The 21,625-nt window shown below is 50.7% G+C and overlaps 1 protein-coding gene across 20 annotated transcripts in view; it reads right to left on the bottom strand.

The window, feature by feature from the left end:
* The window catches only part of TACC2 (transforming acidic coiled-coil containing protein 2), a 217,279-nt gene that overhangs the window by 22,531 nt on the left and 173,123 nt on the right, over positions 1 to 21,625 (bottom strand). For 9 of the 20 annotated variants that reach the window (XM_084772662.1, XM_084772666.1, XM_084772668.1 and 6 more), the window contains 6 exons: positions 11,954 to 13,256; positions 10,486 to 10,521; positions 8,477 to 8,537; positions 6,213 to 6,507; positions 1,938 to 1,999; positions 857 to 969 (listed from right to left, as the gene is read on the bottom strand). In XM_084772662.1, the coding sequence (XP_084628788.1) occupies positions 857 to 969; positions 1,938 to 1,999; positions 6,213 to 6,507; positions 8,477 to 8,537; positions 10,486 to 10,521; positions 11,954 to 13,256 (1,870 nt within the window). The remainder of the gene's footprint in view (positions 1 to 856; positions 970 to 1,937; positions 2,000 to 6,212; positions 6,508 to 8,476; positions 8,538 to 10,485; positions 10,522 to 11,953; positions 13,257 to 21,625) is intronic. The other 11 variants (XM_084772663.1, XM_084772654.1, XM_084772653.1 and 8 more) reach the window with 4 other exon arrangements.

Raw genomic sequence — 21,625 nt, forward strand, 5'->3', positions numbered from 1 at the left:
TTTGCTTTTCGAATATGAAGATATGCACCTTTGAGAAGATGAAATAAGATGCTGTATGAACGCAAAGCACTCAGCATGGTGCCCACCCTCTGGGGCCATTCCCAGAGAGACGACATCACTGCCCTCAGCATCACTAACACCTAACCATCTGGACAGATTCTGGTCTGCAGGGTCCACAGGTTAAGTCTGAGAAACCAAAGCAAGAGCTTCCAATCCTGCTCAGTACAGGGTAGGCATCCAGAGGGGGGTGGGACGACCCAGGCAACGGAGCTGCGCCTCATACTTGCCCGATCACAAAGGGCCTCATTCAGAATGTGCGCATGCAAATACTAATAACCAGATTAATAAGAAAAGTCTGTCACGCACTCCACATGTGCCACACACTCAGATACGGGCTTTCCACGCATCAACTAGAAGCCAGGTTGCCCTGTGTCCACCACTCGGCTGTTCTGGGGACTGATAGTCTCCTTTAATCTCCCTAACCCCCTAGAGGTCACTTTATTTCTCTCATTTTACACTTAGGGAAATTGAAGCATAGGGCACCCAAGTAAACTCCTACCAGATATAGAGCTGGGACTCTCTGTATCTCTCCCCCCACCCCCCGCGTGTGTGTGTGTGTGTGTGTGTGTGTGTGTGTGTGTGTGTGTGTGTGTCTACCACAGGGTGCTGCCAGTCAGCTGTTTCATACAGAGGGCCCTGGGGAACAGAAGTGATGTGCCTGTGCCTTATGGACACACTAAATTATGGGCTACCTGCAGACATGCAATGGAGTGAAGGCAGAGAAACAGCAGAAAGGTATAAAAGGACTTGGGGACCTCTGGCCTAAGCCATAACTCTCTCATCATAGAAGTCGTACCCCGAACACGGAGTTGGGGAATCCGACATCCGGACCGGAGACTTGACGGGGCTCTCCTGAGAGGTGTCAAACATAAGGTACAAGGCCTGCTTCTTCGGAGCGTCATCGTCCTGCTGCAGGAATCAAAGTCACACATACATTAGCTGGGTACAGGGGCCTGAGTATGCTACCTATGTGAAGAAAGCACTCCCTCACAAGGAACAACTTCAGTTCTCAAGTTCCCGGAAGAAAATGCTTGAGGAGACCAAGAGAGAGGCAGAAAGGTGGGTGAGAAGGGCCTGTGGAGACCCAAGGTGGGAATAACCTGCTGGCACTACTCTGTGCCCTGTTCAGCCCTCAGTGCCCATGGTGACAAACCCCAGTGCTAAGGATGCAGAGCCAGTCAGCCAAGCTCTCAGTCTTCACAATGGAACTGGGGGGTTAGGGGGATTGGCAACATGCTGACCGCAGATGAGCACTGTGGGGGTTGAAATGAGATGTCCCCCCACAGTCTGGGGCATCTGAATACTTGGTCCTCGAATGATGGGGTCTGGGAGGCTTCGGAGGCGTGGCCTTGCTGGAGGAAGATTAGTTGGAGGTGGGCTCTGAGGGTTTAAAGACCGCCTCTCGCTTGAGGTTCAAGATGCGCCTCTGCTCTGCTATCATGGATTCCTAATCCCCAAATTAACCCTTCTGTGAGTTGCCTCGGTCGTAGTGTTGTATCACAGAAACAGAAAAGTAACTAAGACAGACTCTCAAAGAGAGAGACAGAAATGGCAAGGCCTTTTTCTCCTTGGCTGGGCAGGAGGGACATTAGCAGACACCAGAACAGGAGCTGTGGCCCAGGTCCCTGGAGTCTGTCCACGCTCAAGGCCTAGAAGAGAGCTCGGGTGGATCCGGGCACTGACCTACAGTGTGAAGCTAAGACAGAGGACAGGAGTTACCAGTAAAGTGGTCAGACTCACGTCCCAAGGCCTGGAGCAATGAGCCTAGGATAGGGCCTGGCATCTCTATGTAATAAGACAACTCTGAAGGACCCCGAGAAGCCCTGCTGGAGACCCCACAGAAGCCCCTGGCAGACCAGTGCATGGGAGGAACTCACAGGTAAGGAGGAGCCGAGCTTTTCCATGTATTCGATTTCGTAGGAGTTTCGGTAATCCAGCTCTGGAAACAAACAAGCGAGATGAGCGCAAAGGGAAGACAGAAAGGCCCTGCCCAGCAGAGGGCGCACTGAACTTTGGGGGACCATCACTGACCCACTCTTCGGATCCAGAGAGGCACAACTCAGCTACCTTCAGCCTGTAAGCTCTCTGCTTACAGGAGTGTGGGCCCTTAGACATGTGACTGAGTCCCAAGGAAAGGAAGCTGTGTGTCCACACACAGGTCAGCCATGGGCAGACCCAAATGCCCCTGCCATGTTCAGACTGGAAGGCACATGTGCTTTGGAGTCTTTTTTTTTTTTCCTTCCTAACTATTAAGGGCTACACACAGAAATCTCATCTGCTCTCAATCCTAAACCTCACAGATAGGCCTGAAGGTAATTCAAGTCAATTAGCCCCCTCTCAGCCCAGGCTGTACCAGGCTAGGAAGGGTTCCACCACTCGCTCCAAGTGGTACCTGTTTTTACAACTTCAGGGACGGCTGAGTCACTGAAGGATGGGGCTATTTCATACCAAAGAGGTCCACAGTTATTTTAAAAGAGCCCTCTCATAGCCAAGGACCACTTTGGAGAATTACCTCACACTGGGACACTGAGCAACAAAAAGGACTTAAGTGTTTTCCTGAATCTAATGGCTAGAGCTTTGCTAGGCAAGTGCCCTGGGCAGGAGTTGAAAGGTTATCATTTCCAGGACCAGCGAAGTCAACTGAGCTGACTTCTCTGAACCTACTGACTCAACAACAAAAATGAAACCCCAAAGTGCCACGCTGTCCCAGATAAAATGACAAGGTGGCAGCGGCGCACACCTTTAATCCCAGTACTCGGGAGGCAGGAGTTCGAGGCCAGCCTGGTCTACAGAGCTAGTTTTAGGAAAGCCAGCGTTACATAGAAAAAAAATCCTGTCTCAAACAAACAAACAAGGTATAACACAAAAGCCCTACAGTGAATTGCACAAATGTGAAGGATTATGACCAGCCTTAATTAACTGTTGCTCATTCTAACATTTCTCTTTAAGCCCGTGATTGTTTTTTATTAAGGGGGGGGGGGCGAGATGGATAGAGAGCCCTGTCCCTTCTTAGACTCTGTTATGAGACAATCATGGGGCCCACCCGGACGGACACCTTGCCCTCTGCTGGATGTGGGAGAAGGGGTTGATGCAGTTGTATGCAGGGAGGTGGTGCCACCAAACGGCCACGCAGCTCTGTGGGTCTAAAGCAACTGCTCAGGTCTACAGAGATGGCTCAGTGGTTAAGAATACACACTGTTCTTCCAGAGGGATGGGGTTCGGTTCCCAACACCCACTTTGGTTGGCTCACAATGGCCTCTAACTCTAGCTCTTCCTCTGGACTCCAAGGGCACGCGTGCACACGATGCACATGAGCTCACGTAAGCACATATTCATACTCAAATAAAAATAAATAAACTGAAAACAAAATAAAATGAAAGCAACTGCTATCAGGGTCTCCTGGTTCCCAAGGCAGGTGAGGTCCCAGAGACAGGCTTGCCTGATGTTGCCTCAGCTTCTCCTGAAGAGAGCAGATTTGGTTCCACGCCACCACATCTGTAATCGGTGCAGAAGAGAAGGGCAAAGCACACATAACTGTCTCAGCCTGTGGGAGCACCAGGAGATTCTGGAGGCAACACAGTAAGGTGACACTCAACCCAAACAGGGCACTGCAACTCCTGGCAGGTAACCGCGAAACTTCTGTCCTCTGGGATGCTGAACTAGCAAAAGACAATGTGTCTGTGCGCCCAGGGAGGTCAGGAACAGGACTAGCTCACGCCCTTGTCCTACAGATGAAGGCAGGAAGCCTGACCCTGCCTCACCTCAACAGCAGGATAGAACTGCAGAGCCAGGCGGACCTGGCATGCTCGGATCACCCCAGGCCCTCCCCGAGCTAACTAAGCTTCTGTTCCCTCAGTCTTGACGTGGGAAGCTATAGGTCTACCACAAAACTTGGAGGAAACGAAGCCCCGTGTGCAGAATTGGCAGTCTCTGCTTTACTCCTCTCTCCTGTAGAATTAGCACTGCTGCGAATGGGTGTTCAAATAGTAATTATGATGCCTAACCCAGCATTTCCCTTCCCTGAGGTTGGTGACTTCCGGACGATGAAGCCTCAGACCACAGCTGCAACCCTGAACTGATTCATTCTGGGGATCACATAGGCACCCCCAGATGTCTGATGTGCAAAACAAGAGGGAAAATCTGATGAGAGGGTTCTACATCCAGGGGGTGTTACAGAGACGGTCACAGCAAGGCCAGCGCTTCCAAGGCCACAGTGTCTTCCTGTGGACGGATTCTACCACCCAACAGCTAAAACTGATTAGCCCTTGCCAAATCTTTACTGATATTTATTGAGGAGGCAGGTTTAACAAGAGTTTTGTTTCAAAGTTAAATATATGCCTATTTGCTGAATTCTCTTTTTCCCTCCCTCTCTCTCACCTCTCTCTGCTTCTGTATCTCTGTCTCTGCTTCTGTATCTGTCTGTCTGTCTGTCTGTCTGTCTCTCTCTCTCTCTCCCCCCTCCCTCCTCCTTCCCCCTCTGTGGGTGTGTGCATGCCACAGTGCATGCATGGATGTCAAATGACCTCAATTGTCCTTCTCTGCCTTTCACTTGCTTGAAGTGGCTTTTCTTGTTTTGTTTGGTTCCTTCAGATGACGACTGTGCTTTTAGAGATTCTCCTGTCCCTGCCCCCACCTCCCTGTCAGAGTGCTAGTTACAGACACTTGTACTGTGCATCAGGTGTTTACAGGTGTTCTTGAAATCTGACCCCAGGTCCTCACATCTGTACAGCAACCACTTTTACCCATGGAGCCATCTCCTTAAGCCTTCCCTATTTGCTGAATTTTTTGCAGAGACAATTGTCAAAAGCATTTAGTGAACTATACTAGTACACAACCAACACACTGCCAGATCCAGTGTGTTTTAATTCTCAATACCAAGCCCAGGCTGGTTTCTAAATGCTTTTCTCTGCTGTTTAGAAGTTTCTTTTCTTTTCTTTTCTTTTATGTGCATTGGTGTTTTGCCTGCATGTATGTCTGAGTGAGGGTGTCAGATCTTGGAATTACAGATAGTTATCAGCTGCCATGTGGGTGCTGGGAATTGAACCTGGTCCTCTAGAAAAGCAGTCAGTGCCCTTAACTGCTGAGCCATTTCTCCAGACCCTTAGACGTTTCTTATCTAGCTTAAGAGAGGTAAGCCAGCGGGGAACTGGAGGTGGCAAGTAGGATGCTTGTGGCCAGATGTCCCCACTGTTTCTGGGACCTTAGGCTCCTCTCCTTACTCAGGTCCCTTTACGTCATGCAGATGATGGCTGTTGCAAGGATCAAATTGACTGAGCGGGTACTCAGGTAATTACCTGCCCTGGCCTTGCATTTCTTTTATTGCAAACCTATCTTTAGCTCCTGCGATGTTCACAAAGTGTGAGGATACGGAAAGGAATCAAGAGTTGTTGCCTTCAGTAAACAAGCAGCCCAGGAGTGAACAAGAAGTGCACACGCATCCTCCTCATGGCGTCAAGAGCCCCAAGATCAAGCATTAAAGGCAAGCAGGGAAAGGAGTGGATATCCGGGCAAAGGCTGAGGCAGGCAAAGGAGAGGAAGGGAGAGTCAACTTCTGGTTCTCCTGTCTCCACCTTCCAGGCTGCCGGGAGTATAGGTGTGCACCACTACACCTAATGTCTATGCCGTGGAGAATGAGCTTCATGCATGCCCTGTACCAACTGCGCACACCCCAGCCCTAGATACATGACTCACTCCAACCCAACTACCAGAGAGAAAGCAGAAACTGAATACACAGCACAAAGGAAGACACCAAGATAAGACACGTGCAAGGGACCATCCCAAAGAAACCGAGTCCTCATCAGCAAGCCAGGGGGGTAAATCTCCAGCTCCAGGCTTGATTAAAATGTGTGGCCATATTGTCTGACCATCCTCTGGGGGACATGAACAATGAGAGCACCGAAAGACCCACAGGTGGGTTGACCTACAGTCCAAGTGCAGTGTGAATGACATTCCTTTAGAGCTGTGTCTTTCAGAGCTTCAGAAGATACCATAAGCCATACAGCCAAGAAGAAGCAAATAAGGTTTCAGGGTTTGGGTTAGAAGGTTCTAGTCTGGTTCTCAGCAGGCATCATGGGATCAAGGGGCAGCTGCTCTCAAGCCTTAGCTTTGCATACAGTGGGAGGTGTGCAGACCATCACACGGGTAATGGTTACCTGGCTGGCAGGTATCTTTTCTGGCTCTTGGGCCCCTAGGGACAGTATTCTCCAAGGCAAGGTGTGGGTCCGGCTGGCCACCGAGTTGCTTACCCTCTGAGGGTGAATTGAATTTGGTCTCATTTACAAAGTTAGACAGGTCCGAGGGCTGTGGGAAGTCCTGTTTGTCAGCCTCTAAATCCACTGTCATACACGTCCACTTCTGGCTGGTGACAGCCAGCTTCTCCTCATCCGTGGCATGGACCACTGCAGAGATTGCTGGGGGTGCTTCCGGAGTGGCAGCTGGAGTGGTGTCCTGTGAGGAGAAGGGACAGCCTCTTCATTCACCCAGTCTCTGGCCCAGAGCCACGCCCGCCTCAAACCAGGAAAAGCCCTCCAACTGTTCCGCTGGGACTCTGACCCACAGAGCCCCTCAAGGAAATAAATACCTTCCGTCCCTATGGGTCTCCTTTACTGATGGCTGGTTTCAAGGAGTGCCCATGGGCTTATCAAAATGAGTTCATTAAAAATTGTAAAAGCTGGACATGGTGACTCCTGCCTGCCATTCTAGTATTTGACAAGCTGAGGCAGGAGGACTGCTGGGACTGTGAGACTAGTCTGGGTTATAGCGTACGATCCTTTCTCCAAGGACTGGAGATGTGGCTCCATGGTACGGTGTTTACCTTGCATGCACAACCCCGGGGTTCAGTCCCCAGCACTGCAAACAACAAAAAGCCTCTCAGTATAGTGGTTCACACCTGTGATCCCAACACTCAAGAGACTGAGGCTAGCCTGGGCTAAGTAGTAAGTACCAGGCCAACCTGAGCTAATGTGAGACCTGGTCTTAAAATGAAACAGTAAGTATGTCTCTGCCTTGGTTGTCTGAGACATCCCAGTTAGTGTTACAGTAGTATCAGCAATGCTGTCTAACCGTCCTCACGACACTCCCTCTGAGGAGAGAAGGGGGTTTTACTGCCATTGTACAGGACAGCGAGGACCAAGCTGGGAGAGCTACAATTGGACCTGAGGTCTCCTATTCCTGGAGCTAAGGTCCAGCAACTGAACCTGGTTCAGATTTGAAGATCAACTTGTCTTACAACCCTGGATGACAGCAAGGCTGCCTGAGGATTGCCTTGCCTATAAGGAGGGTAGGAGACATAGCATGAGCTTGTTAGGAATACTGCTAAGAGGGAAAACCCCCACTTCTTTTTCCTAAAGATTTTATGGTTGGGCAGTGGTGGCACACGCCTTTAATCTTGGCCCTTGGGAGGCTGAGGCAGGCAGATCTCTGAGTTCAAGGTCAACCTGGTCTACACAGTGAATTCCAGGACAGCCAAGGTGTTACACAGAGAAACCCTGTATCAAAAAAAAAAAAAAAAAAAAAAAAAAAAAAAAAAAAAAGAAAAAGAAATAAAAAAGAAAAAAGAAAAAAAAAGAGCCAGGCACGGTGATACACGCCTTTAATCCCAGCACTCAGGAGGCAGAGGCAGGCGGATCATTGTGAGTTTGAGACCAGCCTGGTCTACAAAGTGCATCCAGGACAGCCAAGGCTAACACAGAGAGACCCTGTCCCGAAAAAAACAAACAAACAAAAACCCAACAATATTTATGTGTATGAGTGTTTTGCCTGTGTGTGTATACATGTGTATATTATGTATGTATATACACACACATATTACACACATATATACATGTTTGTACACACACACACACACACACACACACACACACACACACACACACACACGTACATGCAGTATGCACAGAGGCCAGAAGAGGGTGTTAGAACCCTGACGCAGACAGTTGTGAACCACCAAGTGCTTATGGGAGCCATCTCTCCAGCCCCAAACTGCCACTTCTTAAGGGTAAGCTTCTCTCACTGTCCCACTCTAAGTCTGATGACAAACATTTGTTATTCCTGATACGTATTCAGTTTCCCCCTATTTCCTCACTGCATCCATGGTTATCAAAAGACTCTCTCAATGATTAAATGGCCAGAACAGACCAGAAGAATTCCTGCTGTAAATCCAGCTCTCAACCAGTTTCTCAGCTACTTCCCCTCAGCACACACCTTGATCTCTGCCAAAGTGAGTTCTGGCCAGTTTTCCGCGTGTGTGCGTGCATGTGTGCATGTCATATGTGCACGTGCGTGCGAGTGTGTATATGCACTCATGCATGGCCATGTGTACGTATATGCATGGGCATGGTGTGTGCACGCGCAAACAAAGCAGCATTAGCTCCCTGCTCAGCAGTGTATTACTCAAGGAATCGAGAGAGTGCCGTACCTGAGAAGGCGGATCAGACAGAGGAGACCGCTTTGGCGACTTCTTCACCCTAAATGTGTCACTGTAGATAAAACAGGAAATGTAAACATAGGGTCACAGACCATTCCCAAGCGCTGGGTGCCTTCCCATCCCTCCCGCCTACCAAACCCCAGCTAACGGGGTCCATGGTGGCAGCTTATTCTGACTTTTTAACTGATAGTACTTTTGCCCCCAAGGGAAAGACCCATCAAGCTGAAAGCCTTTAAAAACAGCCATTTTGGAGAGCTGACCCAGAAAAAAAATGCAGCTAAATTTAACTAACTGTTCTTACTTTTACAAAGCGAAGTTGTGGTGGGGAGACTAATCTGTGAGCCAGCAGAGGCTGGGGGAGGGGCTGGAGGCTCAGACACTAATTAACAGGATCCAATTTTCTCATGGGCAAGGGGACGAAGCTCTTAATGAATAGCCAGAGGAGGCCACTCGGAAACAGACAGGTCCTGGCTCCTGTGGGGATCCTATGAGCCCCTTGTAGGCACAGAAACACATAGCACAATGCGTTCTTCTGCTCCGGAAGACTGGGTAGGCTGCTGACGAAAGACCAAAGAGTCCAGGGAGATGGTATTTTATGTCTTTCCCTGGCTGTGGTTAACAGACAAGGTTCCACACTCTTTTCTCCCTTTCTTCTTCTTTCTTCACACAAGGTAATGGAGGTGGGGCGTCCGCCGGAGGACCCCAGGAGGAAGGGATGGGTTTTAGCATAAATAGAAATATTCGGTCCATTAGTCACCATACTCTTGGGGTCATTCCTAGAGTCAGAACTGACTCAACCTGCAAACTAGGCCCTTCCTTCCTGGTTTCCACCCCTCCCCAGGATGGTTTTAGGACCAGGCAAAACTAGATCTTAGGTGCAGAGGAGGTGTGGGGGGGAGGGGAAGGTCCTCCTTTAAATCCATCACATTCCTCTGTTTTCCATATTAGCTACATGGATAGAGAAATCTGGCACCTGAGTTCCTTCCTGCGTACTCTCAAATAAAACACTCCAACAATGGCATTTGATCACTAAAAAAATATATATAAACCATAAATGATTTTTATGGCATTTGCCAAAAAACAAAAAACAACAAAAACAAAAAAAAACAACAACAAAAAAACCAGTCCAGCCCCAACATAAGGCATATATTTATTCATGCATATAAATATATAATGTTTTTGTAGTTGCTAAATGACTTGAAAATACTAAAGAAGCTGCCTGGGTAGGACAGAATTGGGGGACCCCATGCTATTGGGGGGAGGGGAGGCAGGTGCTGCCAGAAGCCTGGGTCCAGGTCAGCTTCCCCTGTAAGGGCAGGGAGAAGGCACATAGATGCAGGGCCCTGAGCCCTGCCTGGGCCCTAGATACAGAGGACCAGAGGCATATAGGTGGCCAGTTACATTGATGCCTGAAAAAGCATAGGTTAGGCATGTTAACATCCAGCCTAGACCTAAGTGGCCAGGAACGTGACCCAAGGCCCTCTGGCAATGGACCTCAGCCTGGCCTCCAGGATGGTGGTGCTTCACAATGTAACAAGAGGCAGCCAGCCTTAGCGGTCTCTGGCCAGGCTTCCTGCAGTGACTGATAAGGAAGTGTCCTGCTACTGCAAACAAGCAATCACCCAGCAGCCCAACTTAAAACAAAAGAATGGAATGAGAAGCTAAAAAGCAATGTATGGATTTTAGACGAAGATGTAAAGAAAAAAAAAAAAGCAAGGGAAGGGTTCCATTCTCAACAAGCAGGCAGCTGTTGGCTGATCCGGTTCTCACAGCCAAGCAGTTGGGGGGGAGGGGGGGCAGGCCACAGGGGGGGCAGGGGGACCACAGGGGGGGCAGGGGGACCACAGGGGGGGGGGCAGGGGGGCCTACACCCGTCATTTCCAAACTACACAGAAACGCAGCAGCCACCGCAGAGAAGGAAGGGAAAGGGGTTGCAAGCAGAAACAAGGCAGAAGGCCCGCTACTGGGTGCAAGAGGCAGATTACATTAAATTTACTTACAACAGAGAACACACAGACATCACATCTTCAACCATCCTAAGACAAGAAGACAAAGAAGAGAGACAGACAGAGGAACTGACAAAAAGATACATCTGCAGACACTGGGCACTAGTGGGTTAGGAGGTGGCAGCCATCCAAAGAGGATTCTGCTCCAGGATGCAACAGTGTATGTAGCCTTCTGGGAAGGGGTTGCTGGGATACAGCTTCCTCTCCAGCTTCTGGCCACCAGGAGGGCCGGTACCTAAGAGCTTCTGCATAGTAGAGTCTTCCAAATCAGTAGAACCACATGTACAAAGGATGAGACCAGGATGCAGGCTCAGCTTCCCCAACCGTCCAAGGAGAGAGCGACTAGGGGGATGTACAGAAGAAGAAGGGTATGGCTACCCGGTGACTCACTTTCCGAGAACGAGAAGTGATGGCTTTGAAGTGCAGGCATTTCTGTGTATTATTATTATTCCACTTTAAAATATAAAGTTCTATGTGGATTAAGGTGAGTGGGGAGGTAGGGAGGATCTGGAAGGAGTTGGGAGAGGGGCAGCTATGATCAGAATATATTGTATGAAAAATCTATTCTCAATAAAAATTATATATATTTCTAATATGGGTCTTATAGAATCTCTAAGAAGGGTCTGACTGAGGAACAGAGCTCTAAAACTTCCATGGAGACAGAATAGCATGTAAGTCGGTGGTAGAGCAAGCCAAGGCCAAGGCCTGCTTGCCAAAGAACACCTTCCCAGGGAACCTGAGTGACTCTCAAATATGTGATGCAGATGTGTCTCCCTGTCTTATCCAAGTCAAGCAGACCCAGAGCTCAGTCCACTGCCCTGGGCCCCTGATTAAATTACAGTTAGCACTTGCCAAGAGAGCCAGGATGTCTGCAGCAACCCTGCATATGGTCCTCAGGTTATAGGAATGGACTTAGGGCCGACAAAGTTAGGCTACTCAGGGTGAGTGCCAGGGCACCAACACAAAGTGTCTAGGGGCAACGTCTTGGGCAACTGTTTGTGGACAAGAGTCATTCTTCCTAGGGACCGCAGCATCTGTTTCCCCATCCAGGTTGCACCAATCTCTTCTGGAACTATAGAGACTTCCATATGCTAAGCAGGCAAGAGGTCAGCCACCAACAGGAAGGTGGCCAGGCCTGCTCCTTTTCTATGGAACTTCCCATACTCCCCTGCAGTTGAAAGGTCACCATTGGCTAAGCATCAAGCTTTAAGCCACTGACTTATTAAGGCAAAACATGAAGGACTTTTTGGATTCCGGGATGGGAAGATGATACCACCCAGGCTGCATAGAGAAAGGAACGTGTATTCTGCCTGCTTGGAGAAACAGCCACAAGGATGATGTCAGTACAGCAACAGGGGGCAGGATGCAGGGCAGCTGGGGGGTTTTCCAGGCACAGGACTAAAGGGTCACAGGCACGGACACCCATTTTGAATCCTTGCCACCTCCCTCCTTGAAAACTTACGTCTTCAGGGGGGTCTTCTTCTTCTTGGCGGGCTTATTCAACCCATCCCCGTCCACTTCGATGGTGCTGGCTGGAATCTCAAAAGAGGCTGGGGATTTAGAAGGTGAGCTGGGGGTCTTAGAGGATGTCTTAAAGGGGTCAAGGGACTCTTCACAGGCCTCGGGATCAAAGCTGTACGACTGTTGGGGCAGCTTGGGAGACTCTTGCATTTTTGAGGTGGAGGAAAAGGGGTTAAAATTGGGGTCATCCCACTTGTCTATATCAAAGGTGTAGGTACCTTTAGCAATAGGGATGTCATTGGGTTCAGTAGGGGACCTTGGAGGTGAGGCAGGGGTGTTGTCGAGTTTCTCGGGCGTCTTTTTCATCTTTGGCCTCCTTAGGGGCATTTTGGCAACTGGCTTCTTGCCAATCTTTTTGGTGGGAGGGACACTGTCCTGCTGACTGTCCCAATTACCCTTGTCCTCAGAGTAGTCAAACTCCAGCCTCACTGAGAGCCCTTTGGCAGGCAAGTCCTCCTGCCCACCACTATCTGCTACAGTCACCTCCACTGCCTCGGGGGCTGTGGTAAGAGGCACTGATTTCCTCCCCACAGGGGGTGAGTTCTGCACTGGGCCACCTCCAGAAACCAGAGGGCTAATGTCTTCTGCACTCTCCAAAGTCAGAGGACAGGTAGCTGTGGGCACAGCAGCAGACTCCAAGGGCGTCTCCTCTGACAAGGTGCAACCAGCGCCCTCAGGTGTGGCCAACTCCGTCTTTGTCTCTGGCACCACCAAGTGCTCCTCACTGGGGACTGGGCTCTCTTCACCTGGCTCCTGCTGCGTCTCCTTCACTGGAGGGGTTTCTGTGGGTTTCTTGGTGGCCTGTTTCTTTTTTAAGGAAGGCGGCCGCGTTTTTTTAGTTCGCTTAAGGGTGCTGGAAGCACTGTTGGATCCTGTGCTGCACGCATCTGTGCCAAGGGCTCCGGCTTCAGGGCTGCCTGGGCAAGAAGCCCCATCAAAGTCACCGGCCTGCAGGCTGAGCGAGCGGGACAGCGTGGACTTGGAGGGTGGCACAGACTCGGTGGATTTTCTCCGTGCACTCACCTTACCCTCCTGACCCTTATACTCAGCGGAGCACGGCTCCAAGCTCTGAACGTTATCTACCAACTCAATGCTGTCGAAGTCTAAGTTGTAAGTCCCACTGCTGGCTATCGGCTTGTCTTCATCGAACACCGCCGAGGACGAGTGTGAAGGACGGAACGGGCTTCCTTCCACGGAGTCACTGCGAGGGCCATCAGGAACCACAACCGGCTCGGCACTGCATCCTGAGGGGAACAGAGACAAGGCCATCACTTAAAGACCCGGGGAACACTTCTCCTGCCGTGCCAGATCCCCACTCTACAGAGCAGAGGCTGATGAACTCCAAAGAGGGCGCCCCACAGATCCTGGTTTCGTTGCATCACTGGCTCCAGACCTTGGATAGGTTTGCCCTAGGTTACCTCATCAGCACAGTGGGAAACAGGTAGCTGATTAAGGAAAAGCCCCACGGTTCACTCGCCAAGTGCCTCACCCTGACCAGGGGGCCATGCCGGGAATCTGAGCAACAGACAGAAAAAGGTAAAGGGGCTTGTCCTCCCAGCCTGGCAGCCATTAATTACCATGGCCACCAAAGCATCCTCAAGTACTTACTTGCAAGAGACTCTCAAGATCAGGCCTGATGATAGTCCCTCACGCTGAAGGGGTTGGGGACGGTCACTAGACCTCGAAGGGGTCTGAAGGAAGGGGTTGGGAAGGGTCACCAGACCTCGCACCTAAGAGTCCCATCACGCCTTCCTACGCGTGGGCTCACGGTAGAGTGCAGGATGCGAGCTGAAGGGACAACTCTATCTTTGTAGCTATGGAGAAAGTGTCATCCAGTGCTGAGGTGACTCTCTGTGGCCTGGCTGTTTTGGGGGTTACCCACACTCGGTGAGTAAGGCCAGGCTGGCCTCTGGTGGCATGGTGCTTTTACTCTTGTCACTAGTGCTCTATCTGGTTTGTTCGTATCTCACCAGAAAGTTCACAAAACAGAGAGGAATCATCCCAGACAGAAAGGGGCATATGTGCCAAGGCCCTGGGGTAGGAGTACCCCTGGGGTATTATAAAAATAATGATGAGGCTGATGTGGCTGAAGCCAAGCAAAAGATAGTAAACCTTTGGTGTAGAAATTAAACGTGGTCACAGCCAATCCTGTTTCTGACTGCTTAGACACGGGGAAGAATGTGCAAGGCTGTAGGGTAAGGAGCTCAAATAGCTGAGCAGGACTGAGCTTGCCACCTGCGCCTCCAGACGTGACCTAGACCCTCCTCTCCCACTAACACGTCTCTCTCACTTTGGCCTCTTGTCTGTTCTCAGTCCTCTTCTCCCAGCTCTTTAGCTCCTCCCACGCTGCCAGCCAATGAGACTGCTCCTTATCTTCCAACATGCTCAGGGACTCCAAATGTCAGCCTAAGGATGCCCAGTGACCTCACTGCCCCCACTGCTTCCAAGAACCCTACCAGCCCTTGCATGGATTTCTGGGTTCCTAGCTGTTGGGCTAGCAAATGGAAACCCCTGGACCGTAATCTGCAGAAGGCAGAACATGAACCAGGAAAGGCTGCACAGAACTGACTGGCTGGCAGGTGTCATAACGCATTAACCCCTTCTTGCCAGGCAGTCTGAAGTCCAGGAGGTCCAGGAAGCCATTATACCTGCACTCCAGATAAATGAAAGGCTTCTAAGGTTAGGTGTCACATGAGACTCAACTGACCGGGGTGTCCTGAATTTTTACTTCCCAATTGGCTGTCCTGTCCTTTGAGTGGGAAAGGCAGACTCTAACAGGCGACTCTGTTTTCTGTAGAAACAGCCCATTCCCTGCATGCTGAGTTGCCCATGCTCTCTGCTGTTGGGGATGGGGTGGGGGTGGGGGTGAGCCTGGGGGGTTGGGGGGAGGTGGAAGGGTCCCCGGGCTGATAAAGTGGGAGAGAACAGCACAAGAAGACAAGCCTCAGGTTCAGAAAGCAGCTTGCTTAGCTCTGTTTCCAGCCGGCTAAAGTTTTTTTTCTCTGAAGCTTAATAAACATCCTTTGTACTGCAAGCACACTGGGGAAGCCTACCTGTAAGTCTAGAAGCCAGTGCTGGCTCCAGGCCTTTCCCCCTCCCCACTAACTCCTCCTCCACTAAGCATACACGTCCTAAGCATTTGCAGCCTCTGGTCCTAGCTCTTTGCCCCAAATTATTTCCTATTACCACCCAACAGAATTGCTTCCGTCTCGTCTCAGAACAGGTGTCTGGCCTTTCTTCCTTCTGAGATCACTTCCCTTCTTTTCTGAGGCCCCTGGGCCTTCAAGAACAGCTTCTTTTCTGGTCAGCAGCAACCTGGTCTTCTGGCCTTGTGGTTGCTCCTGAGTACTTGACTCAACTCAGAAGGCAGAAGACCAGAGATACTGAGGGGCTCCCAGGTGCTGTCACATGGGCTTTGGCAGTGGGGGGGAGCAGGGGGAGCAGGGGGAGCAGGGGGAGCAGGGGGGCGGGGGCTCAGCCATTCCCTCGCTTCTGTCGACAGACCCTCCATTGCCAACCTTCCTTTCCAAGCTGTTCTCCGCCTTGGCTGCCTTCAAATGTCAGCAGTTTTCCAGGCATCATGCAAGAGTCAGCAGATAGTCAGCTTAACATCTGCTTTGTTTTCCTGTCTACTTAGGCTGGCTTTCCCTAGTTAAAGCATGGGCAAAGAAACCCAGTCTTACTGCAGTTTCTTATCGTCAGCCCAAAGGATGCTTGGGGGCATCTTGTTCAGTGTATCAGCCAAAGATGTTTTGCCTCATTTTTAGCATTGTCCCACTAGATGCCAGTAGCACCTTCGATCCAAGTTGTGACAAAATTTCTCCAGACGCTGCCTCCTGTCCCCTGGACTAACACTTGTCCATGTTTGGGAGCTGCTATTCTGCAGGGTGGTTCTCAGAGCAGATGGCTCCCTATGGTCCATCATAAGGTTGTGATGGCCTCTCCATGTCACTGCCATGGGCAAGCCATGATTTACAAGGCAAGCATGTCTTACTAGGCTCCCACTAGATTTTTGCATAGCCCCATTGATCTGCATAAAGACTTCATTCATCCCAAACCTGGGGTGCCCGCGATGTCGGTCACTATAGGGTATACCTTGAATACAGAGGGAGGGAAAGATGGGACCACACACCATCCCACCCACGTCAGCATGACCCCTGCACTGCACCCCTCACTCTAGATTCCAGCTCAATCCTGGGGCGAGTCAGCATCTGTGCGCCTATAAAGAGTTGCCAGAGGTTTCCTAGCTATGCTAATCAGCTCTGCTGCCCTCACCAAAAGCCAAGACTGGGCAGCTTCAACAGCGGAAATGTGTTTCCTGCTGTTCTGCGTTCCAAGGCTGGAAGTTCACAATGGAGGTGTCAGCCAGTCTAGCCTCTCCTGTGACCTTCTTTCAGGAGGTCAGGTCTGGCGTGTCCTCACATGACCTCTCCTCTGAGCAAATGTATCCTTGAGGTCTCCTCGTGTCACAGGGCCCCACCCTAAGACCCCACAGAACCTTAGTTGGCACCTGAAAGGCCTTGAATCTCCAACACATCACATATCAGGAATGAGGACCCCAGCGTGCAGATGTTAACAGGTATGCAATTCCGTCTGTAACATCAGAGCTGGGCACCACAGCCTAAGCTAAGCAGATGTATTCAGAAAAAAGAGGGGATTAGAGGAGAGAAACAGTGCCCTGACAAGTGATGTCACCCACCTGTCTGTCTCCCTACCTTCACCGGAGGCCACATTTCTTAGCCTTGCCGGAGTGTTTCCCAAGTGACACTTGAGATGGCCTCCTGCACTGTGAGTTCTCTCCCGGCAGAGATGCAAAGGCTAGATGAAGCCTTGGCATCCCCACATGTTCAGATTCTCAGCTGACCAATAAATCAAGCCCCAGGAGGCACAGCTGACCGTTTAAGTACTCGGAGACGGGAACGGTCTCCCTTTTAGGCAGGCTAATGGAGATCAATAGCGCATTACTTGGTCCTCTTGTGGCATTGTACCAATAGTTGTAGGTAACCCACTGCAAGCTTATGATGAATTCAAGACTTCTTAAAACTTGTCTAGCCTAAGACACATCTGGGACCCTCATCAAAACCTAGACTTCCCATTTACCCACCCACTGATCAGTCCACCGCTTCTAAATAGAGGCAAGGCTTTGAATGTCCATTTTAACAGGTGTCACAAGTGAGTGTCCTGGTCAGGGAAGCCTGGGGCTGCTGCTGCTGCTTCTTCTTCTTCTTCTTCTTTTTAATAAAAAATAACAGTGTCAGCTGGGCGTGGTGATACATGCCTTTAATCCCAGCACTCAGGAGGCAGAGGCAGGTGGATCACTGTGAGTTCAAGGCCAGCCTGGTCTACAAAGCAAGTCTAGGACAGTCAAGGCTACACAGAGAAACCTTGTCTTGAAAAAAAAAGGGGGGGGGGGCTGGAGAGATGGCTCAGTGGTTAAGAGCACTGACTGCTCTTCCAGAGTTCCTGAGTTCAATTCCCATCTACCACATGGTGGCTCACAACCATCTATGATGTGATCTGATGTCCTCTTCTGGTCTGCAGGTGTATACTGTATACATAATAATAAATAAATCTTGGAAAAAAAGGGGGGGTGGAGTATCTTGCCTTCATGTATGGGTTCCCTGGGACTGAAGCTACAGACAGTTGTCTGCTCCCATGTGGGTGCTGAGAATTGAACTCAGGTCCTCTGCAAGAGCAGCCAGTGCCCTTAACCTCTGAGCCATCTCTTTAGCCCCACTTTTTAATCTTAACACCCCTGTTTCATCCTGTAAGGCAATCCTTTAGCATCTGGCCATGCAGTGGCCTCAGGGTTGCAGGTGAACTCAGACAGGACAGAATTAGTATTAAGGCTGATCGACTCCCTGTGGAGATCTCCCTTGGAGGGTGAGGCTGATCAGACAGGGGAGGTCAACAGTGTCCACTGCCCTCCTTCAATGAGGCCCAAAAACACAAGGCTGAAGAAACTAAACACAAAATGGGCCAAGCAGGAGTGGCAGAGGCCCCTGGCTAGGCACCTTCTTTCTGGAAAACCTGGCTGAGTCTTAAGAACCCCGACCTGAGGAAGAGGGCTCCAGACACTGCTCCCAGGGGTCCATCTTGCTCTAGCAGGTCACGTCCCAGAACTCCCTCGAGTCCCAGAGGTTTACCAGAGATTAAGGCTTTGGTACTAGTGACAATGAAGTGTGAGAAATTCTATGAAAAACAGACTTTTCTCATTAAGGTCCACTCTGTGAGAAGCTAAGCGACATGGCACGCGGGAAGATGACAGCGTTGTACAAATGGCATCAGCTACAGGAATCCAGGAGCACTTCTGTGGTGAAGGTCCTGCTAGAAGGTGGTCACTGAGCTGGGACATGGGCAGCTAAGGCTGGGTCCCAGCTCTACTGTAGGCACAACAAACATCCCGTTTGGTCTCTTCTCCCATGGGCTGCCTACCCAGTATGCCATGGTCTACGCTGGTAGGCTCTAGGCGGAGCCACTAGCTCATCAACCCTTTCAGATTCTGTTATCATTTCCAAGATGTTAGTACCTTCCATCCTTCTCCTTCAAACGTTACCATGAGCAGGAAACGAAACTGCATAGGAGTGCTTCCTTCAGAAGCCAGAGAGCTAACAGGGTGGTTACGAGTATGTGTTGCTCCTGCAGAGGACCCAAGATTGGTTCCTAGCACCCACAAGGTGTCTCACAATCATCCATAACTCCAGTTCTAGGGGGATCTGACCCTCTCTTATGACCTCCTTGGACACTAGGCAAGCACATGGTGCCCGAGTGCGCATACACACACACACATGCAAAATACTTATAAAAAACAACAAGAACGTCTAAAGAAATGTATATATATATTTTTAAGTGCCCCATTGATAAGCTGAAGATAGCAGCAAGGTGACAGGCCACCAGGATGACTCAGCTCAGAGAAGGCAGTGCCAGGGTTCAGGATTGAAGAAGTGATTGAAAGACTGTAACATATTGGTTCAGTGTCCTTCAGCAAAGCTCTTTAGCCTCGCTTACTGTAACACATCCCAGGACACCTCTCAAGACACCACCACCGTCCCACTGTTACGATGATGGCTTGGTGTCTGTCAACCTGACACACACCCTAGACATATCTGGGAAGAGGGAATCTTAGCCAAGAAAATGCCTCCATAAGACTGGCGCGCTATGGGGGGGGGGGGGGCGGCATTTTCTCAATTGATGATTGACATTGGGGAGCCCAGGTCACTGTGGCCAGTACCACCCCTGGGCTGCTGGTGGTATGAAAATGGCCTAGCGAGCCACAAGGAGCAACCCAGTGACCAGGATTCCTCCACAGCCTCTGCTTCAGTTCCTGTGGCCCCAGGTTCCTGCTCTGACTTCCACTCATGATCACAGCAACAGAAACCCTAACTAAGACAGTGAGCAAACAGGACAACACTGCCCGTCCTTCCTGTGGCACCGTGGGCTGAGTGCCTACCTGGGAGACCAGGGCATCCCTTGTGGAGACGCCAGGGTTGATAGGATGACTGTGGGTAAGCAGCTGCTTCATGACTCTCCAGTAGGGTCGCAAAGAGAAGTAAATAGGTGTCTAGAGGGCCAGGGCGTGGCCAGATCCTTGGTACTCACGCCCAAGTTTCCAAGGGCAGTGTGAACATGGCTCCCGCGTGAGTCCTTCCCCTTAAAACACAGGCAACGTGTGTGTGTGTGCTGACACATCAGAGTCCCCCGACAGCTTCCCCTGTTCCAGAAACCTGGAGCGATCACAGCAGGAAGAGCAGGAAAGCCAGCTGGCCCAGTGCCTGTAGAAGCCAGGCCCAACTCTGAACAGCCCTGGTCCTCAACTTGTGTCCTCAGCCTAAACACCTTTGACCTTTGAAATTCCCATGCAGGAATCTCACTCTCAAGGCATGACCTCTGGAAGGTAATTAAGTTACAGCGGAATGTTCAGGAATGGGATGGATAGCTAGGGGGAGACTGTCTGTTCCGTGTGCCACGTGAGGACACAGCACGGTGCTGCTTGTAAACCCGATCTCAACGTCAGCGTCCAGAACCAGAGCTGTCCCCAGCTGCTCTGTCCCTGGGTGGGCTGTCTGAGGTTGAGCATTCTGGGAAGGTTAGTCCATGAATCTGCTGCCGCTGTAAGCGAGAGTTCTCTTGAGGATGGAATAGAAGGCCCATCCATAGGGCACAGGCAATGCCAGGAAATAACAGCCACAGCCCCTCAGAGCCTGCCCGTGACACCTGCCCCCAGTTCTGCACCCCAAGAGGGACACCTCAGTACCAGGGAGCTTCGAGTCATGCTTGGGTTTTTTTTTTTTTTTCAGAGGAAGGAAAAGCAAATGCTAGTATGTATAGAAACAAACCTTCTGTGGTGGACCCAGTGATGACAGGAGCATTGCTGGCAGCTTACGGCGAGAGATGTATAGTCCAAAACCAGAGACCCAGCGGCCACCTCTTCCAAGCAGGACGAAATGTACAGGCACATAGGGCACTGGGCAGCTCCACTCACCATCATGAGCCTCACAGGGCCCTTCTCCAGGCTATGAGGGCCCCAGCAAGAATGAGTAGACAAGCTTTGTCACCGTGAGAAGGATGTTCCAGAAAGGACAGGCAAGGAACTCACCTCAGTTCTCCCACTGTGTGCACCTGGCTGGCCATCTACTTCCTGCCACCTGACCATCCTGCAGGGCTCAGCTCGAGCTGCAGCTCTCAGGGACCCGCTGACGGAGCTGCTCGGCCCCAAGGCTGAGTGCCAGCGGGCACGGCAACGACTCAGCACCTCTGCACCAAGAAGCACAGCAGCAGCCCAGGAGCTCAAACGTGGTAGGCCCTGCACAGACAAGCTGCACGGGAGAGCCGGGGAAGCTACAGCTCCTATCCCAGAGGCCCTCACATGCTGCAGGACAGGGAAGGTCTGTGACCTCAAAGGAAGGGGAAGCTGTTCAAACAAGGGATAATTCGCTCTCATCCAAGAGGGACATGAAGCAGACAAAGGCCCTACTACAAGCCTAACACAGGGAAGGTACATAAGCCAAGGCTATTATTTAATCAGGTGAAAGTTAATTACATCCCGCAGTGATAACGTGGCCAAGTGTTCCACAGAGGCTAGAGGGCAGTGATTTCCAAGCTTACAGGCTGCTGCCTTCGTTTATACACAGGGAAACTGAGCTCCTTGGATGGGGACAAGGCGGGCACTCAGCATCCTGTCCTGATGTGCCATGGAACACAAACACGCTCAGAGGACCCAGCATTCAGCAAGTGACTGCTTTGTAAAAGAGGTTTCCAGGAGGAAAAGCCATGTTCGTACTCACACTCAAAGGGCCTGTCTATTATTTCCTGTGGTCCCCCGGGCTCCTTTAGTGACATTCCAGGCACTCTGTAGAGGAAAACTATAAACAATAGATTTTCCTCTCCTGCCCTTTCTTTCCCATGGTTTTCAGAACAAACCCTTCTCTTCCCAGGGTGACCCACGCAAGGAGGACAGTGCCTTCTCATGTCTTTACAGTGCCTCTGCGGGTCTGCAGAATGGATAGAAGAGGGCGGCGGGGGCATCTTCCTACACATGCACCAAATCAGATGGTCTTTTGCACAGCCCAAGCCGAGGAGGTGGATACATTACGCAGACACAGTCGCCAGCTCT

Source organism: Acomys minous (assembly GCF_964271855.1).
Source record: "Acomys minous genome assembly, chromosome: 2".
NCBI lineage: Eukaryota > Metazoa > Chordata > Mammalia > Rodentia > Muridae > Acomys > Acomys minous.